The sequence below is a fragment of the Amblyomma mixtum genome, chromosome 2 (assembly GCF_055824585.1).
Source record: "Amblyomma mixtum isolate Tamu chromosome 2, ASM5582458v1, whole genome shotgun sequence".
In the NCBI taxonomy this organism is placed as follows: domain Eukaryota; kingdom Metazoa; phylum Arthropoda; class Arachnida; order Ixodida; family Ixodidae; genus Amblyomma; species Amblyomma mixtum.
In genome coordinates, this window is record NC_143013.1 from 244059093 (window position 1) to 244075058 (window position 15966).

At 44.3% G+C, this 15966-nt stretch overlaps 1 protein-coding gene across 1 annotated transcript in view; it reads right to left on the reverse strand.

Annotated features, from left to right (window-relative positions):
• LOC149363281 (SEC14-like protein 2) overlaps positions 1–9616 on the reverse strand; it is a 71294-nt gene extending 61678 nt beyond the window's left edge. The window contains exon 1 of the mRNA XM_089573428.1: positions 9317–9616. Within this exon, the coding sequence (XP_089429554.1) occupies positions 9317–9370 (54 nt within the window). The 5' untranslated portion in view covers positions 9371–9616. The remainder of the gene's footprint in view (positions 1–9316) is intronic.
• Positions 9617–15966: the final 6350 nt, after the last annotated feature.

The window sequence follows — 15966 nt, forward strand, 5'->3', positions numbered from 1 at the left end:
AGTTTCTTTTGGAATGTTTTCTCTTTTCCGTCCTCCTGACTGTCGGACTGCCATGTCAACACCATGTGACACTAACACGAATGTCACTACAGTTATCACACCCTGTGTAAAGCGTTAGCTGTATTTCTTGTATAGCTCGTAGCGTCGATTAAATATGCACGGGAAATTCCTCATCCTCTGTTACCTGCCTTTCAGTACTCTCCCCAGTCGTGCTGTAGTCCCAGTGGGGACAGCACCATTTGCAAATAGATAATCGATGGTCCGGTAATATAAGAGAGGAGATTCGAAGGCAAGAGATACACTGCCCGTGTGGGGAGGGGGTTTGGGGGCAGCAGCAGACAGACAGGTGGGAAGATGAGATTTGGAAACTTGCTAGCAGTCAGTATGGGTGGTGGCCGCAGGCAGCACACAAGAGAGCTAACTGAAGATCAATGCTAGAGGCCTTTGTCCTGCAAGAGATGCAACTTGGCTGACGTTGGGGGTGTTGTTGTTGTTCCTTATGATGATGAGGATGATGATGGTGGTGATAAGGAGAAAAAGATGCTCAAGTTCTGTCAGGAAGTCCGCCGTGACAACGAATTTTTCGGAGCCTCCCGTCGGGTATCTATAAACATTGAAATGGTTAACATGCCTGCTAACTTAAGTTCGACTGTATCATTCACAAAAGACATAAGCTAACGCATTCTGCTTCCAGTCAGAATGAGATCTTTTAAATAGGGGTGTGCGAATATTCGAAATTTTCGAATATAATTCGAATATTATATTTTTAGTATTCGTATTCGATTCGAAATCCACGTATTCGTGTTGTTTCGAATATTCGACACGACGCGAATATTCGTATCTAGCCGAATATTCTATTGCGAGTACTGGCGTTCATTGCGGTCCGCAAGTCTTATCGACAGAAGAGCAAAGTTCCGGGCTAGTTGGTAAGGCATTTAAAGGAAGAAACAGCGCGACGAAACACGGACACACGAAGAAATGACACACACACGAGCGCTGTGTGTGCGTCTGCAGTGGCTATACCTGCGAGCTGGTATAGTCAGAGCTGTGCACGAAATACCTCGCAATACGTGCTGCCAGCGCTCATGTGTGTGTCATTTCTTCGTGTGTCCGTGTTTCGTCGCGCTGTTTCTTCCTTTATCGACAGAGACATAATAACATGGCGGCGCCCGTAGCAATGCCTAACGTTGGGCCATGCAGTAGCTGAGAGCGCTGGTGAGCTTCTTTGTGGCTATACCTGCGAGCTGGTATAGTCAGAGCTGTGCACGAAATACCTCGCAATACGTGCCAGTTCAGTGCCAATTGATAGGGCATTTTCTGTGGCTGGAGGAGTCGTTTCGGCTAGAAGGGAACTACTTCTGCCTGACCATGTGGAGCAGCCGGTTTTCCTTCACGACAACCTTTTATCTTCATCCCAGCAACATGCTTTTGTGCTTATGGCAAGCTAGCCTTGATCAAAGCTGTGTACTAGCCATCTTCTCTGATATTTCCACTCTTGTAAGAACAATGTTCGAGACTTTGATACTTTTTGCGCAGCCACACACACTTTTTGTGCTCATTTCAGCACTGATAGTTGAACTGTGATGTTCTTAGGTGCTCAAATACATGTTTCGTAGTGGTTAAATGCGTCTGTCTTTGATTATTCGATACTCGATTCGATATTCGGAACCAAGTATTCGTATTCGATTCGTATTCGAAAAATCTGATATTCGCACACCCCTACTTTTAAAGGTAGCGATAATCGTTTCCTTTGCTCGAATATTTTATGCCTCAATGGGCGTCCATATATAGATCGCTTATCAGATGTACTGGCTGAAATACAGCTCAGTTTATGTCTAATTGGTCGGCCAAGTTACCTTTAGTGGTCTCTGGCTTGACTAAGGTTTTTTTTTTCTCCTAGTGCAACAAGGTTTGAAAAGGTGGTGTCAAGATTGCAGTTAAATCTGAGCATAACCTAAAAACACTCCTGCACCGGTCACGGTAAATAAAGGGATCATTTCGTCGCTGCTCATCCAAGGTACACGATTTTCGAATGTTCGATTCCTTGACCATTCCTCTTAAAATGCGCTCTCTATCCTTACTTTTTTTTTTAAAGCACTGATTATGAGAGAGAAAAGACGGTATGTGCTAAAATTATGCAAGGCGCCCGGTTGCTACTGCGCATGCGCCGAACGCTAACCCCCCTTGGCTCTTTGGTTTAGTGAGCGACGCAAGCCCAAAACCGGCGAAATAGTGGGACCCTTTAATGCCGGACAAAGTCGAGCAGCATGGCGCAGTCCGAGGAATCGGGAGCCATTTGCCTCAGCACCAATTAGTCGTAGTCGCTTCACCGTGTCCTGCTCTCACGGCAAATGAATGGCACACGAAGCTGTTTATTTCTCTCAGGAGGTCCTCACCACAAAATTCTAGCGAAAAACGTGATAAATTTTCAGATTGCTTCTGGATTTGTACAGCTGCTCGGCATAGTGAGTACGCGTTCTTTCGTTGCCACGGAGATACGACGTTATAACGCGTGGGATGTTGTAAAAGTTTGCTTTTCTCTGCTTAAAAAGACCTTACCAACCACTGACTTTAAATATGCTGTTATTATAATTCATTACACCTTATCGCTTATGCTTGAGTGAATAAAAACGTGAATAAAATTAGATTTGCGAGATTTACAATTTAGCATTCTCTCTTTTCAATAAAAATTCTGCTGTGAGCGGCTAACGTAATCCCAATGTGGCCGGGACCCTATTCTAAAACTCTCACGGGCACACACCCAAGGCCGCCGTACGCAACGCGAATAGAGAGTACCGAAGCTTGGTTCCATTATTATAAAACTCTTTAGTGACTCGCTGTGTTTCTGCAGGTCTCTTGGGTTAATAAAAACTTAAGTGGTATTACAAAAAAAAAAACATACCCGATGTCTGTTCCTAACACGCTGTTATTTGCCGGTAGTGTAGTCCCGTAAAGCAGAACGCGTAACATGTACGACGTCCGAGCCACATTTATGAGTCTGTGAGTACAGTCTTGTGTTCGAAGAAGCTAATGCAATTGGTAAGTCACGAGCCACTTACCGTAGCAAGAAGAAAAGATTCGCAGTCCACAATGACAATTGCGGTGATGGCGATGGTGCTAAGCATGCAGTACCTGAACACAGTGGACGCCGATGAGCCCTCCAACTGCTGGCCATCTCGCGCTTAATTGGGCATAGGCTGACCAGATATTCTGCGATATTTTTGTTGCACTTACGTCTAATAAAGGACCACGACGAGAAAAAGGACGATGGCGTTGCTCCGGCACATAATCATAAGCATCATCGTAATCACCATACCGCTATTAACAGCAGCAGCATCCCAACCACGTTTACCGCAGGACGAATCTGTCTCCTAATGTTTCCCAATTATCCCCGTCCCGCACCAGCAACGACTGCCCCAAATCAGGATGCATCCTAGGTACATTCGTACTCCCGGCTTTCTGTTATCTATGCGCTTTCCTTCTTTTGGAAATCATGCTCTTAGCTTAAAAGACTATCGGTCATCTTCTCGCCGAATAACGTACCTGCCGGTGTCCATTTTCTGCTGTGAATTTGCGCTAAGATGTCATTAGCTCTAGTTTGTCCTCTAATCCACAACCCTCTCTCTTTTTCCGTCCCCACATCTAGCATTCCTAGCTACTACCACTACCCGCAAGATTAAGACTGACGACGTGGCGCATCGGGTCCCTGGCAAGCAAGCAGGCATACTCTGGCGGCGCTCATAAACGGAACCTTGCCGGCGGCCGCGTAAGGAGAGACGCTCTCGGTTACCTCCGAGTTCTGCCGGGAAACACAACACCCGCCCTCCTTCCCCACACTCTCCTTTCGGCGGCGGCGCTCACGCAATATTGATCAAACGGGCCGCGCGTATCAACGTTCCCTTCTTTCCATCGATTCCTTCGCGCGCGCCGACCAGCCGTCTCGCATTATCAGCCACGCAGTCTGCAACGTCGCCGGTGGGCGGCGGTGCGCTCCGGGGGCGCCGTTCGGGGCCCTGTGTCAATCTAATTAATGCGGCCGTGACGGCCCGTAAGGCCAGGTTTAGCACCGCTAGCATAGTGGCCGGGGCACGGTGCGTTGGCCCGGTGTACCAAGGTCAAGGGTTTGATTCCTACTACCCGTAGTGCAGGAAAACTGTCCTTCAAGCGGAGCTCATAATGTGCCCGAGGGCTGTGGAAATCTTGCGTGCAAAATGAAAATATTGTTGAGAAAGTTGGAGAGGAATTCATGCTTGATACTCATTTTGATACTCATGGACAACGGGGATATGAGAAGACTACAATTGGAGTGCTTTTTCTCGAACCTGAGCACTGAAGTTCACTTTTATTGCATTCAAAAGTCTATGTATGAGCTTTATGCTTCTCCGGCCACCGTTCCATAGGGAGGCTGTAGTTATACAGACGCAGAACAGGCCACTCTCAAAACAGTGCAGTGCCGTAGACCGCTGACTTAAGACTACACACACACAATGATGAAAACAGTCCTCGTGAATGAGTCTTGACGCAGTTGGCCCCTGTGTCCTGTATGACTGAGGCTTCAAACATTTCTCATTGGCACTGTGCAATGTCTATAGTGACTATATAGTTCCTGCATATTTTGCTGTTCTGCTTCTTTGCCGCGTACCAACTAGCTCATGCTTGCACCTGTAAGCTTTAGTGATTGTATTTTGAGTAACAGTGATTCGAAAGTGCAGGTCTCCGCTCACTTCATGCCCAGAAAAAAAAAAAAAATCAGCTGTGTCCGTTCAAGTATCGCCTGAAGCTCAGGAGCTTTCCAGTGTTTTTTGTCTTCGCTGCTCTTAGTTAAATGCATTATCGGAAACGTTGAGGCACATAGAAGCGTCGGCTGTTCAGCGTCGTCTTGGTTGAACGAAGAAAAGTACATTAAAGATATGAAAGCATAGGGAGCGAAATACATAGAGCCGGTGCAATTACGCACAAGATGCGCAAGTCTAATGCGTAAACAGTGCCTACTAGTTCCTGCGCCTTTTTGGCACAAACAGGAGGTCACTGAAAAACTCCCCACTATTGCGAAAACTGAAAATACGCAGGAAACAAGCGTTACAAGACCGCCAAAGATGGACAGTCGTCCTGTTTCCTTGATTACGTCTGTTCACTGTAAATCTGTTTCCTCTTATCTGTAACTAACTCTCTGCTAGCAGTTTCCTACAATTAATGGTAACTAGGAGAGCACGCACGAAGTAATGTTGGGCGGAGGCCTGATTAAAGATTGTGCAAGAACCGTTGCAGTTTCATAACTCATTTCTTTCGTGTCTTCTATATCATTTTGAGATGCGCTCGCTGGACTTAAATGCGACTAGTGAACACCAAAGCTCGCCGTGTGGTGTCTACACTCTATGCCTTTGATCTTCGAGGTGAAAAAAGCATATGAATCGAGTGCGAATAACTTGGTTCGATATTTCGGTCCTAAAGTTTTCTGCATAAAACTTTACAACAAAAGCAATTCATTCCATTTACATGAAAGCAATTTTGCAAGATCGGTTATTGCTTGTCATCGGAACGCAAAGTAGAGCGAAAATGACTCAGAAGTATTGCGGAATTATCAGCGAGATTCATTACAGAAGCCTAAACCAAGGCGCCTCTTGCAAGAGCGAAACCTCATCTCTGACTTGATAGAAAGCGCAGGGAATTTTGAGGCAAAAAAGTACTGCTTTAAGCCCAGCGAATCTACGAATTTCATTGCATTTTAATGAAACCCGAAGTTATTAGAAGGGCTTCAATGAGTGTCTTTATGCTCACAGGAATCCGACAGCTTTGAGGAGACCCAAATCATTTTCGTGGTGTAGGCCGGTGCAAACGTCAGTTTCATACCCAAAAATTCTGGGCAAAAGCATTTTTGAGCAATAAACGGCATATGAACGCAAGTTTTTCATTTCATGCAAGGTTTCACTATAACAATCACTATATCCGCAGATCATCCTACGGCAGTACTGCATTTTTTCTTTTCTATTAACGCTCTTCCTACCATCAAAAGAGTTCCCCATTGATTTTCTCTGCCTGTCTTGACTGTTGGATTCGATCGATGGAAACGATTTAAAAGAAATATTTTGCTACACATCTCAAGAATTGATCATTACCTTCAATATTTAAATAACAGTATCTTAAATTTCCAACTGTCAAAATTTTTTCCCGAGAATGCTGGACGTACATATATTTAAACATATTTTACTGATGTGCGGAAAATGTAGTTTTTGTATTGTTTTATTGCTTAAGTAGCGTGCTTACTACATTCGTTACCGGTCTTGGTACTGTTCAGTACAGCAGATAGCTTGTTATCGATACCGTTAACGGTTTCCTTGCGAAGTTTTCGCTTATAACTTTTTTCTTCTTGCACATTTACTATTACCTCGCTGACGCAGTTATGCGTGGCGGGTATACTCTGCGAAATATTCTTTTTAACGCTTCCACTTTTACACTCACTCTGCTTTTTCACGCAATATTCTTTTGGGACATTTTGTTAGGCTCTAGAGAGGGTAGTGTCTTGACACATCAGGTTATAGAAGTTTTATTTAAAACAAAAATCTTCTATATAGGACATATATGCCGGATGAATCGTTTTCTCTGCGGTACTTATCCTGTTCTCGAGAGTACTTCCGATTGAAAGCTGTGCGTAGTTGCTTGTCATATTATTCATCGTGTTTCTTTTGTTTATTCTCATCGTTCATCGCTCGCAAGTGGGCTTCTTGCAGGAGTCTTATAAAAGAGCTGTGTTCTCGTACCGTGCACGTCGTCTGTGTTTCTTGTGACAGTTTTTAAACCCTTTGGATGCGAAGACGAGAACGATTAAGCAGTGCATAGAAGTTAAACCAAAACTAATTAGAGCTATATGAATCTGAGGTGTTAGAAAGAGCACGTTTTGAACGAACTGCCTTAAAAGACCACATACGAATGAAAAGTGAGTAGTACGCATCAGATGATGCTTGCACGAGAGTGGACAGACTGCGGAGTGATACGACAAGGCTTTTCTTTTATTATTTTTTTCTTAAAAATAAATAGATTCACTCTACTCTTTCAAACCAAACAACGACAGTTTACTTTCGTTGTTGGGCTCCTAGGCAGTCCGCGACGACCAATGCGTTCGAGTGGGAAATAACCAGCCTTGCGGCTGCTTGGATTAAGCTTTCTAACTAAAGTTCAAGCCTTATTTATGTTGCTCATATCGAAGTTCGGTAACGTCGATCGTTGTCACAGACAGACGTATATGCTTCCATATCAGCGCTCCAACCTCGTCCCCATAGAGCGGATAATTCCACACTGACGAGAGGGAAGTGACGTCAGCAGAGCGGATAATTGCCATTGGCCAGATGGAAGTGAGGTCGCCAGACCGGACGTGACGTCAAGGCCTCACCAGCGCCTGATGCTATCGCACTGCCAGCACCTAATGCAGTTAGGGGTCTCCTGTGAAATTTACTTTATCCGAGCAATCTAATTTCCTCAGTAAGATAAGCTAACCCTCGAAAAGGATGCACTTGACTTTGTACTGAATCGCTTTCCAAAAACTTAGGCATGCGATCACAGACTAAAATAAGAAGAAACCTTAGCACTGATTTCAACCCAAGGACATACCCAGCGACCTAGATCTGTCGAGCTTGGTCTTCTTTCAGGTATAATGAGATGAACAAGAATCCTTTATGTAAACAGAAATGGTGATAGTTGCACCTATGTGCATCGTGAAATTCATAGGTTGAGAGACTCTGCTGCAGACCTCTACTGTGGATGTTGTTACTTAGTAGCAGTTTGATTTAATTAACCAATAACAAACGCTTAGGAATGTTTACAAACGAAGACATGAACTACGTTTGCTGAGTTCAAGACAATATTTACCTTTTTTAAATAATAAAACCTTTTCTTGGCAAAAAAATGGTTTCCTGCAGTTATAATCATTGTGTTTAGTTTTAATGATAGGAGCCAGACATTTTCTTAAATATACCACCATGCCGTTTGCACGCAAATTTTGGTGCCCTCATGCTCCAATGCCTTCATTGCCAACAATACAATTCCGTCACTAGCAGATTAGTGTGTTCATTACCACATTTTTCACCGCTAGTTTCGCCTTGTTCACAGAACCCTTTTTGCCACTGGTCGAGAAAGCTCTTGGGGCTACATTGTCACTAAAATTACGGTAAGTTAAAGTTTAATACATACCTGAAGAGTAGGAAGAAGTTCCTGGGGATATAATAAAGAAAGAGGTCCCGAAGTGGAATGATGTAGCGTCAAATTTTATTATTAAGTAATTGTAATCTATCACCAACGCGCCTTTAAAAACAAAATAATCAGCTTCATGGTATAGCAAAAAAAATAAAGATATACGTGAACAACCACAAAGCTCAACTGTCCCCCCCCCCCCCCCCAACAAATGATATATAGAAAGAGTCTCTTATACAAAAGCCTATTCATGTCTTAATCATTCCTCCAACCAATCGCGTCAGAAACGCGTCCGTACGTAGATGACGGAAAGCTGGCTTCACCTTTTACTTTTGTGTCACGGGAGAAACTAACGCATTTGTTGAGCGAACACGCGTTCTCTGCGCGTGCCGCTTTTTCCTGTTTCGCTGATCAAGCGTGAAAGAAAAAAATAGAGAAAGAGAGACAGGCAAAAAAGTGTTGAGCCTTGACCCAGTTGTTTACAACTGCCGCGCCTGTTACGCCTCTTTGCAGCACGCATATTAGCCGCACCATAAGCAAAAATCGATGCCCTCTTTTATTTCTTTTATTAAACAGTGGTGTCTGCGAAAAAAGAAAAGAAGTAATGTTGTTCGTTACTTTGCTCAACATGCATTGTGCGTTAACTGCCGTTGCAGAGTGGTAAAACTATGTGTTCTAACCACTCTCGTGCGAATGACGTAAGAGACCGACGCATTGTTCTCGGGCACCCATTAAGTGAGAACCCATTGGCAATTGTTTACGCGCCTCGAGAACAATCCAACCTAAATGAAGAGATTTTCTTCGAGGCGATTTCTGTGCAAGTCCTCACAGGCTATATACACTTCAGCGAGTGTCGCATTGCAACGCAACTGTGATGCGGCGTGCGTTAAAGAGTCAGCGAAGCATCGCTTCTGACCTTTACGCTCGTTTCGCAGGACCGCCCCACTGCGCCAGTGTCGGTGTCTCCTCGCGCACGCGTGCCGCCTCCAACGGCACATCACTCGGCGAGAAAACGTTCCGTTCCCGCAGCAGCCAAGCAAAGCGATGAAGCGCGACGTTCGAAGAGAAGGAGGGAAAAAAAACGAAAACATTCGAAGCGCTGCGAAAGCCCGTCGCAGCCAGGCGCACTTACTTCGTCGAGTGCTGTCATCTGCTGCTCGGTGAGGTCTCCTACGCGTCCGCTCATGGTGAGGCCGTTCGGGCACCGTCGCCTGTGCCGACAGCGATGCCAGTGGAATGAAGAAGTCTGGGCTCGGACCTGTTCTCTCTGCGGCTTTCGCTGGTCGCGTTTCCAGCGGCGCTACCAAAAACGCCGGCCCGTGGTTGCCGAGGTCGTCGACGCTACGACACTTTCTCCATTGCCGTCTCCGCGGCCCCGAAAAACGCGACTGGCACGAACGCACAGACGGCTTGGAGCCTCCGAATCACGAACGCGAAACCGCAAAGGAGGGCGAGAACGGCCGCCAGTGGCGCTAATGCGCACGCGCGAGAAGCAGCGCCCCCTACGCTGCGCGTAGGCGCTGGGGTGACGACGGAAGCAGACGACCGCAGGGTCGGGGTCGCTGAGAAGAGCATGGTCAACTGTCGTGCGTGCTGTACTCCGTGAAAAAAGATTAAAACAAGCGGCTGAGAAGGGCACAAACATAGCGCACGTGGCTTCTAGCTGCCAATCAGATTATGGCCAATCAACGGAGGGGAAACCATTTCCCTATTCGTGGTCTTCAGTGTCTTATTGTGAAATAATAAACCCTTTTTTAACGACACGTTAGTTTGTTCAAAAAAATGAACATGTTTTCCCCACACAGGATCGCAGCCCGACAGGGCTACTGTGGTTATGTACCGTAATACAAGGGCGGTTTTTCTATTCAGGTGTAAAGAGGAAATACCAATAAAAACATTGGCGCTGCGGTCGAACTGTGAGCTATATATAGGTAGCGCTAAATGTTTTGTTTCAAAGTACATGTCTCTTCTTTGTGGGTCACGCCTGAATTTAGGGAGAGGAGTATGTTTTGTTTCTATGTTACATATTGGAGGTGAGCGATACAGTATTTTCGCTCAGTAGTTTGCAAATACCGCTTTATTGAGCCCTTTTATATCATATTCATCGTTTACTGCAGATTAAAAAATTTAAATTATTCAGTAACACAGCTAAGCGATATGTTTGTGAAGCATGTTCGGAATTTAAAATGCGCTAAATCCCATAAATTCCATTCAGGACAGCAGCTAAAGCTTTTCCACCGAAAATGACTTCATGGCATTTTCGTGTGTTTGTTGCAAGACATTTTTACTACTCCTTGAAATACGTTGCCTTAGTAAATTACAAACGGCTCCAGAAATGTGCCGAAGTGTTTATACATTGCAGTTCGAACCCAAGACATTCTCCCCAACTCTAGCGTGAAGGTCGTTTGGACGTCGCTATCTGTTTTGAATCACTCTTCGCCGTGCGTAAAGTACCCAAAAATAGCACGCGACGATACCATTAAGAGTACTCTCAGCAAAACAGAAGAAAACAATTCGCAAGTAACTTCGGCCGCCTTGTTGCACCGTGGCGCCATCTCGACGTCTGCGCCCAAATCTTCAGAGAGACGGACGCGCGCCAAATTTCGAATGCCAGTGGCGAGATTATTTTGGCCAACGTGCTTTTTTTTTATTTATTCAAGTTACTCACAGGCTCCTTTACATTGGAGCATTGTGTGAGTGGGGCAGTACATAGAAGTTAGAGAACAGCGCAAAAAAAACACAAAAGAACAAAAAAAAACGACAGAAGAAAAACGTTATACAATAGTTAGCAGGAGGCACTCAGTAGAATACAAATAAAGTAATACAACAAACAATAATACCTACGATCATATCCTGTGGGACTGCAAAATAGAGCCACCTCCGGGTGATCTAATTACAGCTCCTTCTCTCGAGCGGTGGGAGACCGTTGGCTAGCTCTGACCCCAGAACGCAAGTTTTGGCGGTGGAGTGGGCTGACAAAGTCGTCGAGGGCTATGTACTCTCGACCACTTAACGCGACCTCTTGCCAAGCTCTTTCCGGCGAATAAAATGTTTTGCAATCAATCAATTCGTAATGCAGCCCGGATGTTCGCCATCACTTCGAGAGGTAAAGACATTGTTATTCTAATCTCAGTCAGCGTTCATCCTCTTAGTTTCGTTTACCTGGTAACTTTCGCACTGACGAATGCTTCAAATTTCGGTGACGAATGCTTCGTCACCCCTACATCCGCTACAGCACAAAAAGAACAACAAAGGTGGAAGGATCACATCAGCCATCAGAGCGAGGCTTCCCATTCGCCCCTATTCCTTATATGCTGTCAAGATTCCCATCCTCCCTGTTCTTCATCTGCCGTATCTAAACATGTCATGTTTCGCCTGCTTGCTAGTTTGCTCAAGGTGAAGCAAGGTTCGCAGGCAAAAACATGACCAGGTTATTGCTGGTTCGATTGCGCCCCAGCCATCAAGGTTCTAAAAAGAGTGTGGTGCGTTAATGAGGTTAAGTTAGCAGTCCCCTCAACATACTAAACGACGCCTTTTTTTATCAGTTAGTCCGAAATATGGCACGCCACTAAGGTTGCATAATTAAATACGGCTTATAACTATAAAAGTGCCTGCCTTTATTATAGAACGCGCTTGGTTTGAAATTTCAGAAAAAGGTATAAAAAATAACCTTAGTGATTTTACCTCTGTTGCTAACCTGAGTAGCCACCTACGCAACCCGGGCTCAGGAGATTGGCTGAGTTCCTTACCTACGCGCTAATTATGGGCAGCAGATCGTGTGGCACCACTTCGCAAACTTACTTAATGATCTTAGCCAATGTAGTATTGATGTGCTCCCTTGTTCTGCAGGAAATTTGCACGAAGTGTTTTTTGTGCTCATTTCTGTGTGCTCTTTTATTTCTGTCCTGCGACAACGTGGAACGTGTTTCCCTTGTTTCATGCATTTCCCCCCCCAAAAAATTTAAAACGCTTCACAAGATTTTTTCTGCTACTTTTGTTTTTTTGGTTAGGTTTAGTTGGAAAATGTTGCCTCCTCCCTGCTATAGCCATTCTGATGAAACTTGAAGATAGTCAAGCTGTCTTTGAGCAGCTTTTTTTTTAATTTTCCCCCACAACCTTGTATTACCTTGTTTGTGGAAATAAATCATATCAATGAGCTCTATTAAGATGTAGGTCGGGAACACAGCGGCAGACGCACCTCAAAGGGGGCTGCCCAGCCAATTGCAACGACCGATTGTCATGACCTCGCGGTTAATCTCATTTCACGGAGGCACCTGTCAGCCGTCAGCGATTTCACGCTTGGGAATTAACCGTGACGTCATGAGAACCGGTCGACGTCATTGGCTGCAAAGCCGCCTTTGAAGGGCACTCGCCGTTGCATTCTTGAGTTGTATCTGACTAAAATAACTTCACCGTGACTCCATATCGCCCTGAAAAGTTGTTTTAATCATTTACTCAAAACACAAAGTTTTGTCGCCTAGAAGTACGGATGATTCAAAATTTGCAGTGGTGAAGTAGCTGTGTGTGTCTACTCGTTCTTTTGTCCCTTGTCCTGTTTGCGCTATTGCTCCGAAATATGAACCAACAAGCCCGAATTTCAACGTTGCTGCAAGAAGAATTTTATAAAGAAGGCTTTGTAAAGAAGGCTAGTAAACGTACCCACAAAACACCAATGCCGCGATTTTCACACTGGTGGGCCTAGTGCGACACCTTCTAATAGACCCCGAAGAAAGTGCTCGAATTTTTTATTTGCCTGCCACAAAAGTCCGCCTTTTGAAGATCAGTAAAGTGGATATGAGTGGTTTCAGTGTGGCCGAAATATCGCATTCTGGTTTTCATGCGAAAAGAGCGGGTGAAAAACAAGAAAACATCCACGAAATAAGCTACCACGTAGGCTTAGTAATTTTCTCTTTACTTATGGCATTCTATGGATCTGTAACCAAAAGTCTGAAGAGGCCTTGAATCGGTCGCTGTTCTTTTTGTTTTGAGGGTGTTGTGACTTCTTACTTATAAAAAATTATTTAGTTAATTAAACAGTTAAGATAGTAATAATACCATTGTTTAGGTAAAACGACATCCCACTAGATTTTTTTTGGATATTACGTGAGCTGGTCTTTCTTTATAACGGATTTAGCTACGTAGGACATGAATGTGAGCAAGATATATTGAAGCATACTTTCAAGACTTGTGGATGAAAGGAAAAGTGCAGCGGTGGTAAGAGCCATCAACATTTCCCATTTCGTGCAATAATCTCTGTGAAAAATTCTCACCCATGCGAATTAACACCCGCATCAAATCACAATGCTCACATGCATTTATGTTTAATAAAAAAGCATCTGATTAGATTGAGGATCCCTCTGAGGCTTAAAAAAGGAACACGTATCTTGCCTAGTATTAGTGTAAATAAATTGATTTGCCATTATTATTGAATTCAACTTTTTTTTTCGGTGACCACCGGCTTTAGTTTGGTACTATTTCAGTGTGTCCCAATCATTTTAATAAATAGTTTTACCGCCTATATAACAATAAATGAAATGGTGCCAGCGCAGTACTTCAGTTTACATCGCACAGGACTCTTGACATTGTAGCAGAGATAGTGAAATTGAATAATACGATTGCTTGAGCTGATTGGTGCTTTTTTCGACGCCATAACGAGAAAAAAGTGCGAGATCTGATGAAGAGAGGCAACGCCTGGAACGCCAACAACTTTATTGGCAGAGACATTTAAAGGTAACGGTAGCGTGGAATAACCCTATCTCCTCCGTCTTCAATATGACATTTTTCGACCTTTACTTCGTGATTTAGAAGAGAATTTCACCGGTTTTGAAAGTGAATCCATCATTATTTTATTTGGCATTGTGCTATGGTAAAAGTACCTTTCATGCGTGCTTCCGTGGAATGCTTGCAAGTTCAAAACGACGTATGGCATATGAGGAACGTCGTAGAGGAGGTCTCCCGATTAATTTAGACCACCTGGGTGTCTTCAAATTGACACTAAAGGGTATCAAAAAAATTATAAGTATGTATTAAGTATTCATAAGAAACACTGCCGGGGTTTTTTTTTTTTTTTTGAGCGAAAAGGTGGCCGCGCTCCTGAAGACATCGCAAATTAAATTACCGAAATATTTCTCTCTATCATGACGTCGTTGTACCATAATTCATCAGTGTGTTTTAACGATCGACGAATTAGTGTATAGCACGGCTTTTGATCCGCTCTTGTTGCTGTTCTCAGCCTGGGACCTCGCAAAGCGAGCGAATAAAGTGATTTGTTGTTGAACTTGTTTTCGTATCTCAGCCAGTGTGTTCAGCGTTAGTTTGCGTCAATGGTCGTTAAACTGAAGAACAAGAGTTGAAAACGTGGCCTGATGTGGAACCTGGATCTCTAGTGCGGATACAAAAACTTCCGCTCAAATAAAACAAAGCTGTTAGGGGAAAAAAAATAATCTGCAGCCTGTAGTCGTCCTTCCGTTTGCATCAGTTCGCGTCTCACCCATTTTTCATGAGTAATATGCGAAAGCAAATTCGTCAAATCCTGAAGTGGTCAATGCCGCTACGTATACACCCCAACTAAGTGCATTTTGTGGTTTTGGTTATCGTTTCGCAATTAACCTGAGATTATTTGTAATCTTACAACGCAGTACGTAGAAACATACGCCGTGTTTGTGCGGTCGTCGCGGGCGTTAAGTTCGTGCACTACTTGCGAGATATTTTGAAATATTTTGTTCCCCTAGATTTGCAGACTGAAATAAATTTCGCCAGTTATTGCATGGCGGCTAACGTATATTCGCTTGTGCTTATTCCTTGGTATCCAGGTCAATTGAATGGGGGCTTATCATTGGTTTTCCTTTTTTTTTCGGTCATGGTGATCTCGTTCTTTGCGCAGTATATATCACCGAATAGACAATGAAAAAGTGTTCTTCCTTGGTAGGGTTGGTACTGCCTAAAATCACGGATTGGTGGTGAAATGTGGCTATTTCTTACTCGGTGTAGCAACGACAATATTTTGTCGTGGCCTGTTACTCCGAGCCCGCTTATTCTGGCTATGGGGTTATCTTCGAAAAAAAAAAAAAACCTGTTCACTGAGCCGTAATCCATTGAGGCGGAGTACTGTTACCTTGGGTCTATAAGTTCTCCGAGAGGCAGCATCTCCGGATGTGCTTGCTCATCTGCATACCAACTTCTCACCCCACGATTTAAGAAAAAGGATTCTACAAAAAAAAACTTCTACTAATTATACGCGTCGGTTCCCAGATGGCCCTTTCCCACTGCCGTCGAAATAGCGCTGTAGGAGAAAGCAATGAACCAATAGTAAACAGGCGCAGTTGAAGGAACCCGCAAGCGGTGGCGCCACGTGTACTTCACTTTCATGTCTCTTTACCCTTTTTTATGGCTTATCAGGGCGCTGTTTTCGGTAAAAATTACATATTTGCTATCACGCGACGGTAGCCTGTCGATATAACCTGACGTAGTATTCCACTTTAGTGTCCAGTTAACGCGCGCTGACATCGTATAGAACGCGGGCTGTTTTGTATTTCGCCTCCATAGAACTACGGCCGCCGTGACTGGAATGGAACCCGGGTTCTCCAGCGCAGTAGTGGAGTGCATTCACCCCGCAGCCACCGAGGCGGGTTTCATAGAATGTTTGCGAATTCAGCGCCCGCTCTTGCTGAACCAGTCGTCCTGCAGTCACACGCTTTTCTTCTTGCGAATGCGGCTAGCATGGTTAAAATACAGACGCCTGACGCATCCGTGCTCTGCAGGACATAAAAGTGCAGTGCACGC